Source organism: Centruroides sculpturatus, unplaced genomic scaffold (assembly GCF_000671375.1).
Source record: "Centruroides sculpturatus isolate CEXI.00-Female unplaced genomic scaffold, Cexi_2.0 scaffold587, whole genome shotgun sequence".
NCBI classification, from domain to species: Eukaryota; Metazoa; Arthropoda; class Arachnida; order Scorpiones; family Buthidae; genus Centruroides; species Centruroides sculpturatus.
The window spans coordinates 115,975-127,386 of NW_019384854.1; the positions used below are offsets into that span (position 1 = coordinate 115,975).

An 11,412-nucleotide genomic window follows, 5' to 3' on the forward strand; every position below is an offset into this window, starting at 1 on the left:
TCGGGACATTCCAATTTTCAACGCGAGTGTTGAGTGTTGAAGTCAACAATTTGACGTCATCAACGACGTTCCAACTCGAGTACGAAGTGCTTAGTTCCCATAATTCCATTCTCAGCAAGATGGATTCCATTCAAATGTCTTACCAATTACCCACAATTCATTGGAAAGTAGCAGTCAACATATCTGTTGAGTGCTGAGTGTGTTGAGTCAGCGCTGACAACAGCGCTACCTCAACGTTGAAAAAAGGAACGAATTTTAACGAATGTTGAGATCAGCGCTGAGTCAGCGTTGAAAATTGGAATGTCCCGTATGTAAATTAGGTACTGTAAGTCTAATACAGTACTGTAATTTTATACATTTCTTGTGAAAGAAACATTTCTTATTCAACGGCGATTAAAATTATTTATATTAATGATGTCTCCAAAGTTCAACGAAGTTTTCGCAGAAAAATAATTTATCAGAAAACGCGGCCGCCATTTGGTGCGCTGCTCCGCGACGAAAACAAGCTTAAGCAATGGCGACGTCGAACGGTGCACACTCGGTAAGTAATTCTACATTTTTTTGTTTATAGCATAGTTTATACGGATTATTCCCAAAAAATATACGTATTTTGAAAATGTTGAGTCGGCTTAGTCTAGGAATCGACTAATTTTATGGAAGAAAACCTTTCAAACACCCGTAGTCAGTAAACTTCACACGTGTCGGGCTGTGATTGGCAAGGTCTCCTAAAACATCAATTTCATAAAAAACGGAACGTATCTACCGTGTTATGGGGGTCGACTGTATTTTTTAAAAATTAAAATGAGTGTAATCTAGGTACGCTATTCCGTCACAGTTGGTTGAATCATGTGTTGAGAGTTTGAGAGGAATAAATTAAATGTTGAGAATGACATGAGGTTGGCTTTAACAAAAACTCACCCGCGAATTTTAAGGCTGGTTAATAACATACAATTTCAACAATCGCATTAAATTATTAGACATAATTTAAAATAAAATTATACTAAAAACTAATTTCGTTGTTTTTTTAATTACCTAATTAAAAATGTCTTTTTCAATAGTATCGGGGTCGCGGGTCACTTGGCTTTTATAAAAAGGGGTCGCCACCCGAAAAAGGTTGGGAACCGTTGCTCTAGACTGTAATAAAGTCGTCAGACTTTATTATAGTTCAGCCGTCTAAGCCTGCTGGATACTTGCAAACCAGATGTTCATAAGTTCTATAGAAATGAATTTATATGTATGATAATATAAAATTATGAATAACATACCAGCATTTATGGTTGTTGACTAAAATATTATATATTTACAAAAATTTATACAATTGAAGATTTTAAAGTAATCAAAAGAAATTTTTTTTTATAAATATCCGATTATTCTGTTATATATGTTATACAGATAGCTCTATATTCTCAGAAATAAAAAAAATTGCAGCTTTCTAATCCAATGTAGGAAGATAATACGACGTATAGTTTATAACGCCGATCGGCGTGAAGGGGGTGGTGGGTTTTGTAAATCTAGGTCAATACACTTTGTAGTATCGATACCGCATATTTAATCCTATGTATATGTTATTTACACCATTATCATAAGAGTAGACTATAATAATCGATTATTACCTTATTATATGAACGATTATATACCTATTTTTTACGTATTTACGAAAGTACTGCAAAAACCGGAAATAATAAGTTTCTGGATACATTCTTTGACTAGAAGCTTCTGATTAGACATCTTCTACTTTAAGTACATTCAAATAACATGAAACCTAGCGAAATTACAGGTAGAAGTGATGAAAATAACTTTTTTCAACGTTTATTTACATTCTTACTTTTATCATGTGACTTTGAAAGCCATTGGTTCTTCGCGGGAAAATCCTGAACGAACAGTTCTACAAAAACACACATTGGTTGATATCCGTTCAGTCATAATAAAAATGACCAATTAGAGCGTAAAAGGCGTACAAATAAGAACTTGAAAGCGAATTGACATCAAGAAAAGTTTCCTTACAAATACTATAGTAAGGTGGAGTTTTCCGGGAATATTTATTGCTAAACGGTTTTGAAAACACTTTTACTCGTCTAAATACTGTCAAATCTTTTTTTTTAGCAAATTGTACATAAAAATCAAACAAAACTAACCATTTTATAGCGACTGTTTACATATTTACACAATCGTAGCTCCATAAGCATGGCATTTAGCCGCAATTTTAGTTTGTGTTTACAAAGGTTGGTGATTCACCGAAATAATATCTCAACAAATATAGAAATAAACCAATTACAGTTCTAAAAAGATTACCATTGATTTTATCAGCCAATAATCTGTCTTCTTGCCGCTAATTACTTTACAATAATAAGGGACGGACTTTCCCGAAATATTTATGGCCTGGGGTGGTGAAAAAACATTTATTGGTTTAAACAAATACAAGAAAGCAAATCAAAGCTTAGATAGCTACGAACTTTATTTCATTTTTTACATTACCTTCGTTACATATTTTGTAATTAACTTTTTTAATTCTTTTATCGCTAACCGACGAATGGCAGCTTCTCGGCAAAACTAATAATAGTACAGAGAAGCCGAATCGCAGGGGGCCCCTGTAAAGTTGGCTATCCAAAGGAAAAGATGCCATTCAGGAACCAATTTTAACAAATTGAAAAAATTCGAATGAAACTTTTTTCCAGATAAAATAGATGTTTCCTTTTAAATAATAATAAACAATTTTTTCATTTGAAGCCATTCTTTTTAATGACTCGTACGTCAAGAGGTTAAATGTTTGGTTGATATTAATTTGCCATCCCGACGAATGGAAATACGTCGAACAGCAGTGATACCCTGGTCTGAAAGGTTCATCTGAATATCTGATTCATCTTCAAACATCAGATCAAACTCAGATATCACACCACGTGATGAGTTCAAACTTCCATGTGGTGACTTCAATGTCTCCCAATTTCTTTGCAGCTAAAAGTTTTGCCGACTGTTGAAATGAGGCAGTTTCTACAAGTAGGTCTCCTGACCTCAATTTTTGTGTTTTTTTCAGGTGCTCAATCGTTGATTCGAATAACTTCTGAATCAAAAAAGTAGAACATTTTGACAAAGATTTTTCCCCAGTAGCATGCACTATTAAGTAGGATGGTTGACTGGCAGTGTTTTCATTCATGTTTTCTGGTTTGTCTGTATTTTTTGAAGATTTATGATCCATGATTAAATAATAATATTTCAGCTCCTAGTGACCCCACCCACCGTGGGGCCCAACAAGGGGATGCCGTCACATGGGAGAGTCCCGTAGACCATCACACCAGGGTTTCCCAGGAACTATACCCTCACAATGCAGTCAAGAAGAGCACATCTTGTCTGACATGTCTGCCCGGCCTGCATCGATCGGTTGACTCCAAGCCGAGGTCAAGCCGATGACTCAACGACCAGCCAATTCACTCAAACTAAGCCTGATTTGAGCCTCCCGTTTATCCGAAGCAGGGGCCAAAGCAGTGTGTTGGGGACGTTATGTTGCCCCTCAACTACCAGGATCCCCCTTTCCGGCATACGGGACACCACGCACGGCAAACATGTGGGTGTGTGTTCAGATCCCAGGAATGGTAAAAAAAAGTTACTAAACCATCTCTGGGAGGTCCCCTCGCCACGGACAGGAACCCACATCGAGGGGAAAAAATCCAATACATTATAACAATTTGATCTCTGGTCCAGAATCTCTTTGAAACTTGCATTTCCAAAATGCTCTCTACGCCTGATCTCAAAGGCAGAGCAGTCGAGCAGTATGTATTTTATAGTAAGAGGACAGTTGCAATACTGGCATACTGGCTGCTCCTCACCCTTCAAAAGGTATTGATGAGTCAACCGAGTATGTCCAATCCTCAGACAACTAAAAACAACCTCAGATCTCCTGTCATAGAATTTCTTGTGTGTCCAATTTTCTATCGTAGGTTTGATCTCATGCAGTTTATTGTGGATTTGTGCATTCCACATATTTTGCCATCTCTCCACTAGTCGCTTTTTAACAACTAGCTTCAAATCACCTCCTTCGATAAACATTGTATGCTGAGGAAGGCTTGCTGACTTTGCAGCTGCATCAGCTTCTTCATTTCCTCTTATACCTACATGACCTGGGACCCAACAAAATTTTACAAAAATATTACTCGCACATAGATGGCAAAAAAGTTTATGGATTTTAATCACTATGGAGTGAGAACTACGTTCATATGAGATCAAAGCCTGAAGTGCACTAACTGAGTCAGTGTAAATCACGCAGTGACGATGACCTTTTCTGATTACAAACTTTAAGGCTAAATGAATAGCCTGCAGCTCTGCAGTAAATATGGAAGAATTTGATTCAATTTGTTCTGCCACTATTTCATCCTGGCAAACAAAGGCTGAGCCAACATAATCATCCGATTTAGAACCGTCAGTATAAATAGGAATTAAATTATTGTTTTCGTGTTGAACTTCTGCAAAGTGCTGTATGCAGATATAGTCTGGAGTGGATTCCTTAGGAAACTGCTTTAAGCTAAAGTCAATATTTATTAAAGGAATTGACCAGGGTGGTATACTAGCAACCTCGAGCTGTGAAATATTGCCCATTTTCAGGTCGATCGTGCTGCTTACATTCTCCATTCTTATGTTGTATGTAGGGACACAGCTTGGGCGAGCTACAAATAATGTTGTCAGTTGGGTATCTGATACAGTACAAACAACTAAAGGTTTAGTTTGGGATTTCTGCTTAATATAATAAAAGAGAGACAACTGTTCTCTCCTGAGTGATAGTGGAGGCTCATAAGCATCCACGTACAGACTTTGTACAGGAGAGGTGCGAAAGGCACCAGTGCACAAACGCAGAGCTTGATGATGGATTGGATCCAGCATTCGAAGAGTAGATTTTCGCGCAGAGCCATAAACAATGCACCCGTAATCCAGCTTGGAGCAGACAAGGGCCCTATAAATCCTGAGCATAGAACATTTGTCTGCTCCTCAGGATGAGCACATAGGACCTTTAAAAGGTTTAGCGCTTTTAAACATCTACTCTTCAAATTGCACAAATGTGGCGAAAATGTCAGTTTATGGTCAAACAAAATGCCCAAAAATTTAGCCTCATTCACAATTGGGATTTTAACCCCATTTAAATAAATTTCGGGATCCAGATGGAAACCACGCCTTCGACAAAAGTGAATGCATGAGGTCTTCTCTACATTGAAACTAAAACCATTCACGATGTCACGTGACCCCCATACGTATGTCCGAGCGACCGGACAAAAAGAATGACTATATAAGGAGATAAGTTGCGGGAAACGATAATAAATCAGGGAGAGTTGTCAAAAGACGTCAACAAATTCCCAGGTTTTTCCCACGCTAAAGGGTATATAAGGGGAACGATCTGACACCTCAAGAGCGATCGTTGGGGAAGAAACATCGACGCAGGATCTTCCAGCTTTCTCAGGATCTAAGAAGCTCATAATCCCCGCTCCATGAAAAGGAAAAAAACTGAATATTTTCTATTCTCTCCATATACGACGGAATTACTCCTCGGAGAGGTTATCCAAAAAAACCTCCGAAGAACTTCGCCCAAGGAAGAACTCTACAGATTGGGAGCGACGGAGCATACACTGTAACCGGACATAGCCGCACGACCTGAGAAGACATCGCTCCACATAGCCTTCAAGGGACACCTCGGAGTAGAAGACGATGATCACAGAGTGTTTTATCAACGCCCTATAATATGAGAATGTTTCCTATGAGGTAAACCCTTGCCATTATTATTTATCTCTCTCTAATGTGAGCTCTCTTTCGAATTTTAGCGTTAGGTTGATTTTAGAATACCTATTTATATCTTGATACGCGAGTGTTATATTTATTATCTTTATGTATAATTTCTGATCTGTTTATTAAATGTGTTGTCTATTTTAAACCTGTGTAATCAATTGGACACCTGCTCACGATTTCCGACTCCTCCCCATTCATATTTTTAGCCCTCCTATAGCCATTTCCTGACAGCCAAGCCGATAAGTGGGGAGAAGCTCTCCACTTCAGCCCCCTCGGTTAGCACATTGATATGTTTATTTCTTTGTTTTTTGAATAAAATTACAATAAAATAAATATAAACAGGCATTGAAAGAAAGAAAACTGATTGAAATAAAAGATATAATTGTAATTTTTCCTAAATTATTACCGTAACTTTAAAATAAAGTTTTATAACTTTAAAATAAAATGCTATATAAGCAAGGATAAATAAGTGATCCTCGATTAGTTTTATCGACTAAAACCGTTACATCACGCCGCTTTAATGCCCTCATGACCAACTTCCTCGTCCCGATTTCGTTACGAATGGGAACGGTCCATTTCAAATCGTAACGGTCAACTCTTATGTAACAGGAAGCGTGTCCTGAAATTGCAATTGATAAGTTACGGCGGCACTTATCGATTATATTAAGGTGAACAGATCATTAGGCCAAACTGGTTGCGTCTTTTTGCTTTCCGGTTTGCTTCTATTAGTTGGCGGTCTACCACGTTTTATTGGTGAACGTTGCATACTTATTAATTATTAATTTTCTATTCAGAATAATTTTATATTCAAAATTCAGAACAACACACAAATATCGGTACAGTCACAGGCATCCAGCACTTGATTATCCAGCATTCGGGATTATCAAGTGGTGGATTAATTGACTTTTACTGTATTATATTCTTACTTATTTAATAGGAATCAAATAACTTATATAAATTTACGTGCGAAGTTTGTGGAAAAAAATTTCAATACAAATCAAAATTTGATGTTCACATGTATTGCCATTCAGAAGTAAACACATTCAAATGCAAATTGTGCCCATGTGCATATAGACATCTAAATTCATTAAAAAAGCATATAAAAGATAAGCATCCGCTAGAATTGGTAGGAAATACTATTAGATAATTAAAATATAAAAAATTTTATTAAATACTATATTAAAGTTTATAAAATTTTAATAATATTNTTTACAGATGCAAGTATTTTTTCAAATGTGGTATCTCCTTTCAAATTCGCGCTACATTCACTCTGTTTTTTGTTTTCTAGCAAAGTCATATTACAGTTTACCGTACTTTTGTATTTTGTTTATCACGAATTTATAATAAAATTTTAAATCTCTGAACAAAACAGAAAATAATTTATTTATTTATAAGATTTCGCTAAATTTATTAATCACACACACCATTTATTTGAAGACAAAACAAACCACAGCCTTCTAGCTACAGCGAGTGAGAAGTTATTGCCATTATTCTCACTACTTCTCTAATTACTCTCCTAGGAGGGGTCATGTGAGGGTCGAAGTCAACACAAGTTTTCTTAGCGATAATGTATAAAAAACATTATTTTTATATTATTTCGACAATTGTTACAATAATCGACTATACTACATAACTTCGCATTCGATTCTTTACATATTTTCTCAGATTATGTAACAGCGAAGGGAAAAGTTTACTTTCCCAAATAATTTATAACTTCACAGTTCTAAAATAATGTTTACTCACCTAAATACTGTCTAAGAATAATAAATTAGCTAATTAGAGCTAAAAAATGATAGAAACAAGCGATTTTATAGCGATTGTTTACATATTTCAAAGATTGTAGCCTGAGAAGGATGGCACTTAGCAGAAATTTGAGCTCCACTGTTTACACAGGGGGCTGATTCGTAGATCTAATATAAACAGACAAAAAGTACAAGCGAATATAAACATGATTACAAAATAACGTGATATATTTTAGTATTTAGTGGATGACTAATATACATGTCTAGAAACCAACTTTCCTCAGTTATTGTTAGGAAAACATCCCGCAAACATCCACCATCAGCTGTTTACAAGATCAAGTAACTATTTATAGTGTACTGCAGTGTGTGATATCTGGTTGCAAGTTTGTGTTATATGAATAATCAAATGTATCTAACTAATATATAATAAAAGAAAACAGCGATATAAGATATTTTATTTACATTTATATAAAAAATACGTGCACAGAAGTTGTGACCATCAGTTTCAAATATCAAGCAATACACAGAAGTCGTGTAATAAAATTATTACACAAATATATATATAAAAGCATTACAAAGTATTGATATGAATTTTATAACGTAAAAAATGTCAAATATTTCTACACAAAGAACAATAAACTATTATTCTACTATTGGGACCTCCACTTTAGTCTTCCTCTCTCTATTGTGTCCCTAACCACTCTCCCCGTTCCTTTTCCCCGCCGTTTTCTCCCTCGGTGTTATGATTCTTTGTCTACGTTTTTATAACCCTTTATTGCCGAATTGCACCCGGACCGACAAAACTGCAACTGAGGAAGACCAAAAGGTCAGATATCACTACAGCTTCTTAGGTTTTGCATTACTAAAATATCTCTACATTTGTGCGTCGTGAAAAGTGTTTTCTACTCTTTTCCAAGTAAGTTTATAAGCATATTTCATTTGGAGAATATTCTTCTCGCGCATAATAATAAAAAACTGATATTAGATAAAATTTTCTTCCTTTAGATATAGTACAATATATCTGCCTTTGTGCATTGTGAAAAGTGTTTTCTACTCTTTTCCAAGTAAGTTTATAAGCATATTTTATCTGGACAATATTCTCGCACATAATATAGAAAAGAATGATTTTAGATTCAATCTTTTATTGACAGAATGTCTAGTTCTGAATACGAAGATGATAGTTTTTCCGAAAGTGGATCGGAATATAATTTGACCGACGTCAGCGACTCGGAATCGAGCTCAGATTTGGACCAAAGCATCGCTACTGCCAGAAATTGGGTCGAAGTGGATATAGACAATCCTCCTCCGCCTCCTCCACGATTTCCTTTCACAGGAAATCCGGGTTGTCGCTTCTCTGTCAATAATGTCGATCCACTCGCTTTTTTTAAATTATTTTTTGATTTAAATTTGATGAATGTAATTGTTAGTGAGACGAATCGTTACGCACTGCAACAGCCGCAATCATCCAGGCATCAGTGGGAGCCTGTTACAGTGGCTGACATGTATACGTTTCTGGCTATCTGTATCTTGCAGGGAATTATAAAAAAACCGAATGAGAGGATGTATTGGTCCACCAAAGATTTATTTAACACACCAATTTTTCGTAAACTTATGCCTAAAAATAGATTTGAAGAGATAAAGCAAAATTTGCACTTCGCGGATAATGCATTATTTGATCCGTCCACCCATCCATCTCCTAAATTGAACAAAATTTTGCCCATAGTAAATGACCTAAATTCTAAATTTTCGCATTTATACGAACCAGAGAGAGACATAACGGTGGACGAGTCTCTCTTACTATTCAAAGGTCGTATCTCCTGGAGACAATACATACCTCTCAAACGGTCACGCTACGGTGTGAAATTTTTTATGTTGTGTGAATCTTCATCAGGCTATTTACACAAATTTATAGTTTACACTGGAAAAGATACTCTACTAGATCCTAAATACGATCAAATGCAAATAACTTCCCAAATAGTATTATCGTTAGTGGACCCATTGTTGAACAAGGGTCACTGCCTCACAACTGATAATTATTATACCTCTCCTCAGTTAGCCGATTATTTGATATCCCATCAAACAGATATATATGGAACACTCCATCTGAACAGAAGAGAGATTCCAGATATGATAAAAAGAAAAAAATTAAAAAAAGGAGAAATATTGGCACAACAGAGGGGAAAGGTTATGATTTTAAAATGGGAAGACAAGAAAACCGTCACATTATTATCTACAGTGCACAATGCCAAACTTATCAGTAAACCAACGCGTGTTGGTACCGTTCAAAGAAAGCCACATGTTTGTCCTTGATTACAACGATACAATGGGAGGAGTTGATCGTTTAGATCAACAGCTTCATGATTACCCGGTGGCAAGGAAAAGAGGGAAAAAATATTATAAGAAAATATTTTTTCATTTATTTGATATTTGCATTTATAATTCTTTTGTCCTTTATAAAAAAAAATGGCAGGAACAAAAAGCATTTAGCATTCAGAGTACAACTTATTGAACAGCTCATCAAAGAATTTCACACCGAAGCTACGTCATATAGAGGTCGACCGAGAACACCAGATCCAGGTCCACTGAGACTCATAGAAAGGCATTTTCCAGCCTTCATTCCTCCAACAGAAAAAAAAGCAGCTCCTACAAGATGTTGTACGATCTGTTGTAGCAAGCATGATGCAAAAATGAAAAAAATTCGAAAAGAAACGCGATATTGGTGTAAACAGTGCGAGGTTGCACTATGCCCTGCACCATGTTTTGAAATATATCACACATCGGAAAATGTCTGAGGTAAAATTCAAATCGATAATTTGTAATACTTTCATGTGCATATAGAGATATATACTCGTATATTTGTATAATAATTTTATTACAAGACTTTTGTGTAATGCTGTATATTTGCCACTGATGTTTATAACTTTTTTATATCTACTTGTATATGCATCATACTTTTTATATAAATATTTGATATTTTCTACGTAATAAAATTTCTTTCAATAGTTTGTAACCTTTCAATTTACAGTACACTAAACATTTTACATTACTCTAGACTGTAATAAAGTCATTAGACTTTATTACAGTTCAGCCGTCTAAGCCTGCTGGATACTTGCAAATCAGATGTTCATAAGTTCTATAGAAATAAATTTATATGTATGATAATATTATAAAATTATGAATAACATACCAGCATTTATGGTTGTTGACTAAAATATTATATATTTACAAAAATTTATACAATTGAAGATTTTAAAGTAATCAAAAGAAATTTTTTTTTATAAATATCCGATTATTCTGTTATATATGTTATACAGATAGCTCTATATTCTCAGAAATAAAAAAAATTGCAGCTTTCTAATCCAATGTAGGAAGATAATACGACGTATAGTTTATAACGCCGATCGGCGTGAAGGGGGTGGTGGGTTTTGTAAATCTAGGTCAATACACTTTGTAGTATCGATACCGCATATTTAATCCTATGTATATGTTATTTACACCATTATCATAAGAGTAGACTATAATAATCGATTATTACCTTATTATATGAACGATTATATACCTATTTTTTACGTATTTACGAAAGTACTGCAAAAACCGGAAATAATAAGTTTCTGGATACATTCTTTGACTAGAAGCTTCTGATTAGACATCTTCTACTTTAAGTACATTCAAATAACATGAAACCTAGCGAAATTACAGGTAGAAGTGATGAAAATAACTTTTTTCAACGTTTATTTACATTCTTACTTTTATCATGTGACTTTGAAAGCCATTGGTTCTTCGCGGGAAAATCCTGAACGAACAGTTCTACAAAAACACACATTGGTTGATATCCGTTCAGTCATAATAAAAATGACCAATTAGAGCGTAAAAGGCGTACAAATAAGAACTTGAAAGCGAATTGACA

General features: G+C 35.2%; 1 protein-coding gene and 1 pseudogene across 1 annotated transcript; one reads left to right on the forward strand and one right to left on the reverse strand.

Moving 5' to 3' along the window:
* Positions 1–681: 681 nt before the first annotated feature.
* LOC111630543 lies at positions 682–6,946 on the reverse strand. The gene has a single exon (XM_023374654.1). It carries the CDS (start codon positions 4,954–4,956, stop codon positions 3,427–3,429), a length of 1,530 nt encoding a protein of 509 aa, XP_023230422.1. The 5' UTR covers positions 4,957–6,946; the 3' UTR covers positions 682–3,426.
* A 1,517-nt stretch (positions 6,947–8,463) lies between these two features.
* On the forward strand, positions 8,464–10,315 carry LOC111630542 (annotated as a pseudogene).
* Positions 10,316–11,412: the final 1,097 nt, after the last annotated feature.